Source organism: Phocoena phocoena, chromosome 3, assembly GCF_963924675.1.
Source record: "Phocoena phocoena chromosome 3, mPhoPho1.1, whole genome shotgun sequence".
In the NCBI taxonomy this organism is placed as follows: domain Eukaryota; kingdom Metazoa; phylum Chordata; class Mammalia; order Artiodactyla; family Phocoenidae; genus Phocoena; species Phocoena phocoena.
The window spans coordinates 167,080,597-167,095,503 of record NC_089221.1 but is presented as its reverse complement, the minus strand read 5'-3'; the positions used below and the strand labels follow the sequence as shown (position 1 = coordinate 167,095,503).

Below are 14,907 nucleotides of genomic sequence, written 5' to 3'. Positions count from 1 at the left end.
ATGCAGAGAACCAGGGACATTCAAGGGACTGGTTAAATGCTTTTGTATAGTGATTGGCTAATAAAAGGCTGTTGAGACCCAGTTGCAAAATTGGGATTTTTTTTTCCCAGCCACGCTCAGCTTCCCAGGTAGGTGTAGATTCTACAGAAGGCTCTGCTGACCAGTCTTTCTTTGATACCTCATCTCCCATCCCCCAGGTGGGTAGGTGTCCTCTGCCTGGAGTCCTCCCATCACAGCATAGATCACTCTGTGTGGTATTTGCCATCAAGATCTGCTGACCCAGGGCTTCCCTGGTGGCGCAGTGGTTAAGAATCCGCCTGTCAATGCAGGGGACATGGGTTCCCAGTCCTGGTCGGGGAAGGTCCCACATGCCGCGGAGCAACTAAGCCCGTGCGCCACAAATACTGCAGCTCGCATGCCTAGAGCCCGTGCTCTGCAACAAGAGAAGCCACCGCAACGAGAAGCCCGCGCACCGCAACAAATAGTAGCCCCTGCTCACCACAGCTAGAGAAAGCCCGCGCACGGCAACAAAGACCCAACGCAGCCAAAAAAATATATGTAAATAAATAAATTTAAAAAAAAAAGGTCTGCTGACCCTTTCCATCCTTCTTGGCTCCTCCAGCAATGTCCACACTCTCTCTGCATCTCCCTCCCCTGCTCCAAGCCCTGTCCCTTCTCTGGCACAGTCCTGACCCCACCCATCTGGCTCCATCTCTCCCAGACTGACTGCTCTTTGTGGGGCTGAGCACAGAGCGGTTGTTCATTTGGAAAGGTCTGAAAGGCTCAGACTCTGGCACTGGTTTGGAGACAGCTGCGGGACCCAAGAGTCAGCTGGAGGGGACTGGTAGCTAGGCTGACCCCCTCTTCACCATGACAATAAGTGCAGAAGGCCAGGGCCCTCGCATGTCAGAACTGGTCCTGACGCCAGGTGAGTGAGGGCTAAGAAAACACAGACATGGGGTGGGGGTCAGGGTTCAGGGGTGATTCAGGGTGAATTATGGGGGGCCATGTGGGACCTGCCTCCTTTGTCAGGGTCCAGTAGGGTCCCAGTTTGTTTGGCAGGGGGGTGCAGAGTCAAAGCTGACAGGACCCACTGGAACATTTGCTGCAGGAAAGCTAGCATGCAGCTTCTGGAAGCTAGCAGGTGAGACAAACTCAAGCTTTGTGAGGGGCAGAAGCATATCTGAATTCAAGACTTGGCTCTGTGCAATCTTGGGTGAGTGACTAAACCTCTCTGAGCCTCCAGTTTTCCATCTGTAAAATGGGATATTCACTGCTACCACCCCACAGGGTTGTGAGAAGGTGGTCCTTGTTGGGGCTCAGTAAGTTAACTCATGTTTTCACTCGGCAAACATTTATTGCCTCAGTGGTGAGAAAAGGAGGGAAGTCAAGCTTGTCAAGGTCCCCCAGACTGTGCCCGGCACTTTGCCTGCAGGACACAACTCATTTCCTACTCACAAGGCAGCTGGGAGGTAGGTTCTGCTGTTAGCCCTGTTTGACACAGGAGGAAACAGGTGTGCCTTGGGGGAAGCCAGGGCCCGGGGGGTGGCTTAAGTGGTGATCCCTAGACCCAGGACCTGGGCTAGGCTGGGCTGGAGGCCACAGGACTGGACCTTCTGGCCAATGCAGCCAAGGGAAATGAGACCCGCATTGCAGGGCCTGGCTCCTGGCAGGATCCAGGCAGGCAGGTGGGATGGCAGGATCCCAGGCCCCTGTCCTGCTCAGATCTTCTCCACGTAGTTTCCTGGGAAAAGGCCCTCCTGGCCATGCAGCCGGCCTTTCCACCAGCCTGAGGAATCTGTGGGAGAGAAGGAAGAGTGAGGCTGAGCCCAGCCCGCTCTGGAGAAAGCCTTTCATGCTGGCTCTGTGTCTGTCTTTCTGTCATTCGTCTGCACTGGCCTGGCATAAGGCAGAAGCTGAAAAGAGAAGACAGAAGGGCAATTCCCCAGCGGTCCAGTGGTTAGGACTCTGCGGTCTAACTGCCGAGGGCCCGGTTTTGATCCCTGGTCCGCGAACTGACATCCCATGAGCTGAGCGGTGCGGCAAAGAAAAGAAAAAACATGTCTTTTAGGGGACTTCCAAAAAAAAAGAGAAGACAGAAGGAAGGGAGGGAGCAACGCATGGGTTTTCCCTGCCACTGGCTCACACTCTGACATTTTCTAGACCATTCACTTGTACTCGTCCCTCATCCCTCTCCTCCTATAGGTCCCTCCCCATAATCCCCTTGGTGGAACCAGGAATGACCCCTAAGGGTTCCCCTACCCACCTGCAGAGGGTGCTGTTGAGTCCCAGGCTCCTCTAGGGGCAACCCAGGGGCAAGGTAGGAGGTCTGGAGGCCTGGGCCATCCAGACATGGCCCATTTCCTACTCACAAAGTAGGTTCTGCTATTAGTCCTAGTGCTTGACAGGTGAGAAGAATGAGGCTGGGGTACAGGGTGCGATACAAGTGAGGCCAGGCTCCCAGGGTGGCTTAGGAGGTGACCTCCAGGCCCTGGCTCCTCCCATTTCTGCCCTGGCACACACACCTTCCATGAGGATCTCGATGACTTCGTTCACGTTGAAGCTCAGCTCGTCCACATCTTGGCCCACGTACTGGTACAGTGCCCGGCACCTTGGGCCATGTGTCCGTGGCTGGGGCTTAGGTCGGCCCACACCGGGCACAGGTCTCTGCCCTATGCTGCGCTTCCTCTGCATGCTGTGGGCACATGGAGGCACTCGTCATAGCCCCAGACACTCCCCCACCTCCTGGGGCTGCCCTCCCACACCACCTACCCAGCCATGCCCTGGTCAGGAACATTGAGGAATTCTGTGTTGTGCTCCGAGGGGGGCCGTGCCCGTTGGCGTCTGCTGGCCCCCAAGGCTGAGGATGGAGGGCCCTGTGGTGGCTTCTGGGAGCCCCGTCTGGATGTGAACTCCAGGGGTAGGGGGCCCCCTCTGGCAGAGGGAGGCACCCCATTGCGATCCAGGCCTGCAATGAGATGGGGGCATTTGTCAGGGTGATGCTAGGAGGATTTGGGGGGACTTGGCTCCAAGTTCCCTGTCTGAGGGAAGAGGCAGCTACTCTTAACCCAGTATGGTAAGGAATGGCCTGGAGAGAGAGACCCTGGGGCTAGGAGGCCCTAGAGGGAGACTCTGAAGGGGTAAGATTTTCCCCTACCCTCTTCTGTAGGAGGGTTTTTGTGGGTGGGTCTTGGAGGATGAATAAGAGCTCAAGTGGAGTAGGAATTTGGGAGACAGGCAGAGCAAACAGCCCAAGCAAAGGCCTGGAGGTAAGAACAAATTTGGTAAGTTGGCAAAATAAGATGTAGCTTGCATGACAGGAGCGTAAGGTGGGAGGAGAGAAGAGGTCAGTGGTTAGCTGGGTTCGGATTCTGAAGGGCCCTGAATACCAAACTAAGCTTTGGCTTTATTCTTTGGGAGATGGGGAGCTATGGAGAGTTCTGGACAGAAAAGAAGAGCATGGTCATCTCTGCTTGTTAGATCCTGTCGACAAGAGGTCTGGCTTAGGCCTTGGAGCCCACAAGAGGCAAGGAAGACACTTAGTGGGGGGTGTCTCTTCACCTCTAGGGGGCCCGGGAGCTGCCCGGGTAGGGGCCTGGGCCGACCTTCTGGGTTTTCCCTGGGCCATTCCCTTCCGTGTCGGCTCTGAAAGGGAAAGGGGAAAAGATGTAGGGATTTGAGTGATGACCAGACAAGGTTCTTGGCCCCGCCCACAAGTCCAATCCGCTCTGTGGCTCCGCCCCGGTCCCCGCTCCCCCGGCTCACCGGCTCTCCCATCAGGAGGGAGCCCCTTAGTTACTGGAACACTGGTTCCGCCCAATAATTGGCTCCGCCCCTCCGGGAACCTATCTCTCACTGGCTCCTGGGTCCACCCACTCCAAGGCTCTCCCCATTCATAGCCGGCTCAAGGGTGGACTCCCTGGCCTCGCCCCGTCCATGTTTCTCGCCCACTCATTGGTCACCTCGCGAGCCTTGCCCTCTTCACGGCCGCGTTCTCTCTTTAGGTCTCTCAAGTCCCGCCCCTCCATGGCCTTCACCCACCCTTGGCCCGCGCCACTGGCTCCGCCCCCACAGCCTTGATTGGTCCCTATGGATGGTCCCGCCCCTAGGGGCCCGCCTCTTCCCGAGCGCCTCTTAGTCTCCGTCTCCCGGTTCGGCGTAGACTCACTGGAGCTTTTGGGCAGTCCATCACCCACGCTGACCGAGAGGGTCCGACTGCTAGCCTTGAGCATCGCCACGTCGCCGGAGCCACGGGAGAAAGTGACGCTGCGGGTGCCACCTCCGCCCCAGCCCTCCTTCTTCACCCGGAACTGTAGTCTGTGAGGAGAGGAGGAAGCTGTGGGGGTCCCCACCTCCCCCCGGACCCGGGGTGGGAGGGGGCGAGGCAGGGCGCATTTCGGCCGGTCCGCGAGGCGGAGGAGGAAGCACTGTGCCCAGCCCGAGGATGGTGCAGGAGGTGAGTGAGGGTCGTACGTGTCGCTGAAGGTGAGGGGCAGGGGCCTCCGCACCGCCTCCTCGAAGCGCTTGCACAGGAGGCTGACGAACTCGGTCTTGAAGACGCTCTCCAGAAAGCTGTCGGCCGCGTCTTCTTGGAGGATGAAGAAGTCGTCCTGCCTCGTGCTGGGGGAGGGGCGGGAGGAAGGGCAGGTGAGAGTGACAGGTGAGGCTGGCAGAAGGACTGACATTTGAGATGCGACAGGGTAGGGTCAGGGGTCAGGTAAGGGGCAAGTGAGGGGTTACACAGGTTGGGGGAAACGGGAGAGGTGGCAAGGAGCTGGAAAAGGTGGTAAGGGTCAGGTGAGGGGACAGGTGCTGTTGGCAAATAAGGATCATGAATGCGAGGGCAGGTGAAGGTGATGGGTAGGACCAAGTGAAGGTTGCAGGTACAGCAGCAGGTAAGACGTTCAGGGTGACAGATGGGGTAACAAGTAAGAGGGCAGCTGAGAATGAAGGGGGCTGGCAGGGGTGCCTGTGGGAGCCCCACCTGAGGGAAACTCCCCGTAAGGCCTGGATCTCCAGCTTCTTCTTCAGGACCTCACGCACCTGGCCCTTCTCAGGTCCCTTCTTCACCTTCTCCCGCCCGATCACATACACACACTTGGGCGTCAGGATCAAGTCCCTCTTGATGGCCTATGAGGATGCAAAACCAGAGAGACTGGTGGCAGGAGCCCCGGGCATCGGCAGCCTGGCCCCAGGGGATCAACCCCAGGCAGAGAGGTAGCGCTGGCAGGTCAGGTGAAGGACAGGTCAGGTGAGGGTCCCTCCATGTGAAGCTACATGAATGGTTACTTTATATAAGAAACAGGAGGTTAAGTAAGGGTATATTGGCTAGAAAGGGGTTTCTGGGCAGTGAACAGGTACAGGGTAGGTGAAGGTAACGCCTGCTGGACATGGGCGCCCAGGACCGATGAGAGTTTACCTGTGCACAGGTGTATTTGAGACAAGTGAAGGTGTGTCTAACTGAGAGGTCTGTCTAGACTGGGTGAGAATGTACCACCTAATGGATAGGTATGTCCAGGATAAGTGAAGGTGAATCTGTGGTCCGGGCTTCTGAACAAGGTGAGTGTGTAATTATGGACAGATGTGTCTGGCCAGGTGAAGATGTATCTGATGGACAGGTGTGTCTGGGCTACACGAGGGCGTATTTGATGGACAGCTGTATCTACATTAGTTGAGCCTACACCTGTGGGCAGGTGTGTCTGGGCCAGGGGAGGGTGTACCTCTGGTGGGGGGTGGCCAGGCTGGGGTCAGGGTCCCAGATGTGGCCGCCTGCTAGTGCCTCACCTTGAAGCGGCGGTCATACTTGTTGACCGAGTCAGCAAAGTCCACTCGCTCCCTCTTGCCCAGGAACTGACGCAGCTCCGGCCGCTCCTCCAGCCCCAGGTAGTCCCCAACGAAGTTCCTATTGATGCTGTTCCGTCTCCGCTCCTTCTTGTTCAGCAGGATGTTGGAAGCTGTGGCGACACAGGGTGAGGGGCAGAGATCACAGCCTGGCTCCTCCAGGCCCCTCTGTCCTCAGCCCCAGCCTCCCACCCGCAGCCTCTCACCTTCCTCCCGCATCTCCTCATACTTCCGGACTGCCACGTGGCGCCGCCAGGCCTTCTGGATGGTGCGGGCAAAGCCATCGAACTTGCGCTCTCGCATCTCCTCCAGAAGGAAGAGCTGGGCAAGAAGGAGGGCTGGTGGGTCCTGGCATCTCCCCGGGGAACACAGTCTCCAGTTTCCCCCGAGCCCACCCCACCCACGTGCTCTTGCTGACAGGCACCCGCACACATGCTCTTACACTGTGGGCAAAAAATTTTGTCTTTCTCCAAATGACCGGCCCCAGGGTCCCAATATGGGGCACAACCTTCTGCATTAAATTATAACTGCAGGTTTGTCTTGCTGGGTTCACATCCCAGCTCTGCCACTTACTAGCTGTGTGGTCTTACCGGAAATGGTATAACATCATGGTTTCTCGTGCTAATTAAGCTATGGCACGTCATCCATGTGAGGTACACTTCAGTTTCAGAGACGTTAGAAATGCAAACCAGTGTGCATCTTGGAAAACCAACAAAGTACTGCAGATGTGAAAATCTGATGGATAGGACTGGGATGTGACCGGCTACCACATGGTTGTGCAGTATACAACCTGCACACCCATCCATGGCAGCCCTGGAAAGGAAGCTTTCATAGAAAGCAGAGAAAAGGCTTTTGAATTTTATTTTTCTTTTTTGCGGTACGCGGGCCTCTCACTGTTGTGGCCTCTCCCGTTGCGGAGCACAGGCTCCGGATGCGCAGGCTCAGCGGCCATGGCTCACGGGCCCAGCCACTCCGCGGCATGTAGGATCTTTCTGGACCGGGGCACGAACCCGTGTCCCCTGCATTGGCAGGCGGACTCTCAACCACTGCGCCACCAGGGAAGCCCAAGGCTTTTGAATTTTAAGAGTCTCCACCCACAGGGGACTTAGAGAATAAACTATATTAGAGTAAGTCATCTGCAATAATAACTGGTGATTATATCAGGGAAAGAAACCTACTGGATATGAAAATATTACAAATCTACAGTAATAAAAACAATGGGGTGCTGGTCAAAGAATAGAACAACTAGTTGGACCAGGATGGATGATGGGGAAATGTCATAATTCAAATGGAAATTTAGTGACACAAGGGACAGCATTGTCAATCAGTGAAAGTGGGAAAAGTATTGAAAATGAAGTCGTTCTTTATTTAGAAAAATAACTGACATTTCACCCAGAGGGGTTTCTCAAATACACAAATATCACATCACTGCTGAAAGCATGGCTGCCACTTTGCTGACCAAGGTGGCTGATGTCTCCCAGAAACCCCAGGCTTCCCTGCCAGGACTAAAAGAATTCTCACTTTAAAAATGTATACCTTGAAGGACTTTTAAAGCTGTGGGTGTTTAATTACTGTTCATAAAAAGTGGAGAGTTCTCACCAGGAAAAAAAAAAAAAACATCTCAGGTTCACAGGTTGCCGGGAGTTGACTAGCATTTACATCTTCTTTTGATTCTCAGACCAATACTCTGTGGGTCCATGGGTATGTGTGCAAAGCACGTTCAAGTAATGCCTTGTATAGGGTGTCTGGAGGGCAGGTAAATGCATTCTGGGGTTTGCCGAGGGAAGGACAGTTACGAGTAAAGGGAGACCAGCCATGCAGAACTGGGGGTGGGCCAGTCAACCAGGACAAGTGTCCTCCAACCTTGTGATTTCTGCCCAGTGAAGAGGATGTGTTTTCAGTTTGGAAAATGAATCTTCCTGTCTCCAGAGTTTTAACGGCATCTCCTTTACACTGGGACAGGCAGGGGTGGGCGTGCCCCAAATCTGAGCTTGGCCCTGGTGTACTGGGTTGAATAGCGTTCTCCCAAAACTCCTATCCACTCGGTGGGAACTTACGATTGTGACCTCATCTGGAAAGAGGGTCTTTGCAGATGTAATCAAGATAACATGAGGTTATACTGGAGTAGGGTGAGCCCTAAAACCAGTCTGATTGGTGTCCTTATAAGAAGAGGGAAATTTGGACCCAGACACACAGAGGAGAAGGCCATGTGATGCCAGAGGCAGAGACTATACACTAAGGATGTAGAGGTGATACGTCTACACACCAAGGAATGCCAAGGATTGCTGGCAATCACCAGAAGTTAGGGAAAGGCGAAGAAGGATCCTTTCCTGGAAACTTCAGAGGGAGCATGGCCCTGCTCTTGGTTTTGGATTTCTAGCCTCCAGAAATGTGAGAAATTAAATTTCTGTTGGGTTAAGCCATCCAGGTCCTTTGTTATAGTAGCCCTGGGAAACTAATACACCTGGGATGATGGGCCATGAAGGCCGATAGGTGTGTAAAACATTCAAGGTATTTTGAGTCCACGTTTAGAAGAAACAAAACCCAAATCTAACATAAGTGCATTTTTAGTTGAGAAAGGCTCCAACTGCATTAAGTAATTTAATTCTTTGATCAATTTTTGATCTAGCACAGTTAAATTGTTTCTGTTTTACTAAAATTATTCTCATCAGGATCAGGTTTTTTTTCCTGTGCAAAATTTCAGTCTTTTTCCTTATAAAACTTTCCCAGCAAGCTTTTAACCTTTGTGAATTTCATCATTTCCAGCTGGTTCACCTTCTCCACCTCAAAATGTGCAGACTGCAATTTTGGTCAAAATTTGATTTTACCTTCTATCGTCTTAGGCAGCGCTAGCTTTATTTTGTCTGGTTTTTTTCAGTGTCAATTTTTATCTTTTCCTTTCAGAGTCAGATATTGCAATCCGCCAGTAACCAGCAAGATGGATTCTCTTTCTCTCTCTTTCGCTCCCATTTTCCTTTTTTTTTTTTTTTCCCTTCTGCTCCCTCTTTCCTTTCTTTCTTATCTATTACCACTTAAATTCTTCCAGGTGTGCAGTTTTAGCCTTGGACAATTTTGGTGTGTGCTGAGTTTCTACTGCTAACGATATCTACATTGTATGCTTTGATTCCAGACTTTTTATTTCTCGGAGCAAAGTGCCTCCGTAGGGAAAAGCTCTAGGAGGTAGATGCAGACACGTTTGGGGGATGAAGAATCTGGACCTCCCAAGACAGATTATTTTTGTAGCTATGAAATCTCTAGAGGCTCCACCCCACTGTGTTATGTTTTTGCTTTGATGAGAGAATAGTTACTTGTAAGTTACAGTAACATCAAGGGAATCATGCAGACAATCTCCTGGTTGTCTTCATAAAGTCCCTGAGATGCTATAGAGCAGGTGCCATGATTATGCAGGTGATGGGCACCCAGCTGGGCCTGGCCCACGTCCCCAGCATACCTTTCCCTGGTGCTACAGCTTGTCCTGGGCTGGGGAACCTAAGATTCCCTTGGGAGTCTGGTGAACCAGTACAGCTCATTGAGATGACCATTTCCCTGTGTGCCTTCCAATCCGTGCACTGAAGCAGGGGGCCAGATGGGCCCTTAGGGGATTCCTAGCCTTGTTTTTTCGTTATTCTTGTCATTGTTGCTTTTTAAAAAACTTCCCCCACCAGCTTTATTGAGATATAACTGATATATAACACCGTGTAAGTTTAAATGAGTTAATTTGATGCACATATATGTTGCAAAATGATTACCACCTAGGTTAGCTAACCCCTCTGTCCTGTCACATAATTACCACGTCTTTCTTGTGGTGAGAACATTGAAGATCTACTCTTAGCAAATTTCAGGTATATAATGCAGTACTGTCAACCGTAATCACTGCACTGTACATTAGCTCCCCAGAACTTCTTTGTCATTGCTGCTTTGTTTGTTTCCTTTTGCCCCTGGAAGCAGAGGTGGCATAATGTCAGTGGTGCTTCTAGCCTTTTCATAAAAGGCTAAGAGCTGGGAATTCCCTGACGGTCCAGTAGTTAGGACTCCATGCTTCCACTGCGGGGGGCACGGGTTCAATCCCTGGGGGGGAACTAAGATCCTGCAAGCTGTATGGAACGGCCAAAAAATATATATAGAAAAAGACATATTCTGGATAAGCTGTGAGTTCTTATCTCCTCCAAGGGGATGTCAGCACAGGCGGCCATGCGTTTCTTCACCTGCTTCCTGGCCACCATGGACTGTTCAGCTAATTTAGTTCTTTTTGAGCACCTACTACATGCCAGGCACCATGCCTCGGACTTTCTGTTTTGTCTAATCCTCGCCCTGATCCTGCGGTGTGGCTATGACTCTCCCCACTTTCCAAATGGAGAAACTGAGGCTTGGAGGGGAGAGGAAGCATGCCCACAGTCGCACAGTGGCCTGAAGAGCAGGACCATGCAGGTGATGCTGGTGTCTGTCTGTCTGTCTCTCACACATACTTACGGACTCAGGGTTCTTGATGAAGACCTTGGTGCTCCCCATCTGGTACTGGTCTGGCTCCATGTTGACCGCCCGCAGCAAGTGCTGGACCCCCTGACGCTCGTCCCCACGCCAGTGAGGCCACGTCTCCGGGGTCAGAATAGCGTATCTGGAGGGGGAGAGCAGGGGAGGGTTTGAGCAGCTAGCAGGGCGGCTGGGTGTTGGGGCCAGGGTGTGTGTGGTGGAGGGCGCCTCACCTCTGCAGGAACTTGGCAAACTGGCGGCGGTAGGCGAAGCCTGCCCGGCGTACCCTGATGTTCTCCTTTAGGCCCAGATACTCCACCTGGTGCTTGACCCTGGAGGGAGGGCAGCCTGAGTCCCCTGGTGGTCCTGGGAGTTGGGGGGGGGTGTCTGGATTCGTGTTGGAGGCAGTTTAGGGGGTGAGTTCTGAGGTCTAGGGAGGGAGGTTCACTGCTGGACACAGGGGCCTGCTTGAGAGTTAGTTTTGTGCATTGGGGGAGCCTCGGTTCTGGGGGATCTGTGTTCGGGGGTCAGTTTCAGTTTCAGGGGGTGGCACGTGGGGTTTGGGGAATGAGGAGGACTGTGTTAGTCCCTGGGGCATCCTACAGACAGTCTGGGGTCCTCCCTTGGGGTCTTGATCAGTGTTAGGTATAACCCTGGGGCCCTGAGGGGTTTTGCACTGGTCCTAGGTGTCGGCTTGGGTGAGCCCTTTGATGGGTCCCACGACCCTGGGGGGGTTGTGGAGGGAGGGTCAGCTGGTGTGGACTGGCCCAGGTGGGGTGGGGGTGTCACCTGTTCTCCTCCCAATCACGGGGCCTCTTGGTCTCGTTGGGCTTGATGCAGCGGATGTAGTGGGGGGTGCACCTCTTCAGCGTGGATACCAGGTCGTTGGCTTGTTTCTAAGGGAGCGGGGAGAAAGTGGGGGTGGGGAGCACAGATGGGACCCTCTGGCCCCTCTCTCTTCCCACCCTGAATACAAGAGACAGGACACACTGGCTGGGTGTGTGGCACCTCACGGACCACGGGCTCAGGTGTCCCCGGTCCATTCCATATGTGACTCTGTTAGCATGGGGTTGATATCGTGCGTCTACCTGGCCCTCAAACCGAAAACCAGGAGCTCACATGTCTGCCATATTCACCACTTAGCCTGGCACATAAGAAGTGCTCAGTGAACTTTTTTAAAAAAATTAATTAATTTATTTTTGGCTGCGTTGGGTCTTCGTTGCTGCATGCGGGCTTGCTCTAGTTGTGGCGAGTGGGGGCTACTCTTCGTTGCGGTGCGCGGGCTTCTCCTTGCGGTGGCTTCTCTTGTTGAACGTTTGTTGATGGAGTAACTGAGCACGCGGGAGCATGTTGCCTAGAAATTTCTGCTCGTCCTTTGGGGCACAGTACTTTGGAAGCAGAGAATCACGTGTGTGTGTCTGAGAGGCTAGGGTTGTACGTTTTAGTCCCTCAGGGGAGACTAGAAAGGAAATCATTCCAGGTGGGAGGATCGGGGGAGTGGCAGGAGAGACCCCGGTGTGTGATCCCAGCTCTGGGCCAGTGACTGCGCCTCTCTGAGCCTTGGCCTGCCATCTGCCAGATGGGACTAGTCCCACGTCTGTAAAATGTCTTGTGTTTGCTGCCAGCACTGATAAGTGCCCCATATATGGTTATTGAAATATTATTAGGATGGGACACCCATGTTCATAGCAGCACTATTCACAATAGCCAAAAGGTGAAAACAGCCCAAGAGTCCATCAGTGGAGGAATGGGTAAGAAAAAATGGTATATCTGTTAATGGAGTATTATTCAGCCTTAAACAGGAAGGAAATTCTGACACATGCTTGAACCTTGAAGATATGTTCAGTGAAATAAACCAGTCGCGAAAGGATAAATGCCGTCTGATTCCATTCCATAGAAGGGTCAAATCCACAGAGACAGGAACTAGATGGTGGGGGCCAGGGGCTGGGGGAGGGGATGGGGAGTGAGCGTTTCATGGGGACGGAGTTTCAGCTTGGGAAGATGAGAAAGTTCTGGAGATGGATGGTGAGGATGGTGGCACGAATGCAAACGTACTTAATGCTGCTGAGACGTATACTTAAAAATGGTTAAAATGGTAAATTTTATGTATATTTTACCACAATGAAGAAAAAAGTGACATGACCAAAATACCAAAAAAACAAAAAACATTAGGATGATGGTTCACTTCTGGATTTAGGGAGTTAGGAGGACATTAAGGAAGCTGGTCCAAGCTCCTTAACCCCAGAGCTGGAAGAAGGCCCTGGTGAACAGAGGGTGCCAGAGGCCCTGGGATGGGGGAGGGATTGACACTGGAATGAGGGAAATGGACCCATCCCTCCCCATGCCCACCTTGATCTTGGAGCCGGCTGTACTGGGGCGGCCCTTCTTTTCTACATCCAGCTTCTCGGGAAAGAGCATCCGGAGGAAGGCCCTGGGCAGGGATAGAGGGTAGGTCGGAGGTGCAGCTGGAATTTGGGTGCTCTCCCAGAGGTGGGCTGTCTAGGTGCCTGGGGCCCAGAGGACATGCTGTACAGTACGGTTCTTCCTTAATGCTAGGGGGTGTGATGGTGAGAATCAGAAGGTTGGTTTTGTCCTTCTGGTTCCTTGATTTATTTGTACTGTTACTTTTTCCTCCATGACCATGTATGACTTGGGTAGCAAGTAAAATAGAACAAAGTTAAGCTAAGTGATGCAGCATCTCGGGCAACAGGGGCAGGTCCCCTGGGAGGAACCGTCTTACAGGCACAGGCTTGCACGTGTGTGCCAAGAAATATGGACCAGGATCTTGTTGCTGTAGCTCTGTTTGTGATAGCCATAGATGGGCACAATCTAAGTGTCCATCAACAGGGGATCAGTTAAATTCACTCCGGTGAAACCGAGCAGGACCCTGTGGGGCCTTCCTGGAGACAGAATCCCCCACCTTGTCCCCTGCCTCTTGTTTGTAGAAAAGCTTTAGCCTCCCAGGCCTTCTCTGAGTTCCAAAGAGCAAATTTAATCAGGAAAGTGAGAAGATGCAGAAACAAAGGAAAGCAGCCAAGCAAGACAAAACAATAATAGTTCAGCCATAAAACAAAGTTAAGGACTTTTAGTTCCTCCTCAAGGGCCATAGATAATATCCTGAGCCATATCCTTGAGTTGTTTTGCAGATATTAAAACCCCCATCAGGTAGAAGAAGCTAACTGTATGCTGACCACCAGTGCATAGACCCCAGATTGGCTGGAACCAGAAGGTTGATGATGGAGATTCCAGAAACATCACTCTGTTACCTCATCATCAGCCAATCAGAAAATTGTGCACGGCCTGATCACACACCCTGTGACCCTCTCCCTCATGCTGTCTTTAAAGACCCTTCCCTGGAAGCTATCAGGGAAGTTTGGGTCTCTTGAGTATGAGCTGCCTATTCTCCTTGCTTGGCCCTGCAATAAATGCTGTACTTTCCTTCACCACCACGCAGTGTCAGGGGGTTGGCTTTGCTGTGCATTGAGCGAGGGGCCCGAGTTCGGTTTGGTAACATTGTTCCATTCATAGCTTCTTCCTCCTTCTCAGTGAGATCTTCCCTAACTACCATAACCCAGAAGAAGTGGACTGCTTAATAGATGCAGAGTATGTGTTTAGGGTGATGAAATGTTTCTGAACATAATAGTGGTGATTGTTATACAGCATTGTGAGTGTACTTAATACTTAATGCCACTGAGCTGTATACTTTAAAACGGGTAGAAAGGTAAATTTTATATTTTGTGTATTTTATCACAATTAAAAGAAAGCAAAAAATAAAAAAAGAATGAAGGATGCCCTCCTCACTGTCTACCCCTTACCAACTTAGTTTTTCTTCACACTCGTCCCAGTGGTTCTCACACCTCAGTGGGCACCAGAATCACCAGGAAAGCTTGTTGAAACACAGATAGCTGGGCCTCGCCCCTGGGGGTTCTCATTCACAGGTCTGGGCTGGGGGCCAATAATTTCTAACAATAATTTCTGGTGATGCTGAGGGTGCTGGTCCAGGGACCCCACTTTGTGAACCACAGCTCTAACTCTGTGCTTTACAGTATGGCAGCCATGGGTCACACGTGGTTCCTGAAGCCCTTATAACGTGGCCTGTCCAAATTGAGACATGCTGTGAGTGTTGAAACACACACCGGATTTCAAAGAGTATGCAGTATGGAAAAAGAGAATGTAAGTATTTCATCAATAATTTTTTAGTACTGATTGCATATTAAAATGCTACTTTGGGTATACTGAGCTAAAGAAAACATTAAAAACATTTTATCTGTTTTACTTGTTCACCTTTTTACTTTCTTAAAAAAATTCTTTCACTGTTTAATATTCCACAGACAATTAGTTCTATGGTAAATCTCTTACTACAATTCTGTTTTTTTAAAAAGAACAAACCCTAGACGAAATCTGACCAGCAGATGTGTTTTGTTAGGTACACAGAGCTTTCTTTTTTTCTTTCTTTTTTTTGTAAAATACACAAAACAACATACAATTTACTATTTAAATCATTTAAAAATGTACTATTCACTGGTATTAGGTACATTTACATTGCTGTGCAACACCTTTTTACTTTTTAAGTGTGCTTACCAGAAAGTTTAAAAC

General features: G+C 51.4%; 1 protein-coding gene across 1 annotated transcript in view; it reads right to left on the bottom strand.

Annotated features, from left to right (window-relative positions):
- Positions 1-1,332: 1,332 nt before the first annotated feature.
- MYO1F (myosin IF) overlaps positions 1,333-14,907 on the bottom strand; it is a 32,273-nt gene continuing 18,698 nt past the window's right edge. Inside the window, exons 16-28 of the mRNA XM_065875407.1 lie at positions 12,661-12,742; positions 11,101-11,207; positions 10,545-10,643; positions 10,312-10,456; positions 6,048-6,162; positions 5,785-5,954; positions 4,985-5,130; positions 4,474-4,620; positions 4,169-4,317; positions 3,562-3,645; positions 2,773-2,968; positions 2,526-2,695; positions 1,333-1,798 (exon numbers count right to left, since the gene is read on the bottom strand). Of these exons, the coding sequence (XP_065731479.1) occupies positions 1,722-1,798; positions 2,526-2,695; positions 2,773-2,968; positions 3,562-3,645; positions 4,169-4,317; positions 4,474-4,620; positions 4,985-5,130; positions 5,785-5,954; positions 6,048-6,162; positions 10,312-10,456; positions 10,545-10,643; positions 11,101-11,207; positions 12,661-12,742 (1,687 nt within the window). The 3' untranslated portion in view covers positions 1,333-1,721. The remainder of the gene's footprint in view (positions 1,799-2,525; positions 2,696-2,772; positions 2,969-3,561; positions 3,646-4,168; positions 4,318-4,473; positions 4,621-4,984; positions 5,131-5,784; positions 5,955-6,047; positions 6,163-10,311; positions 10,457-10,544; positions 10,644-11,100; positions 11,208-12,660; positions 12,743-14,907) is intronic.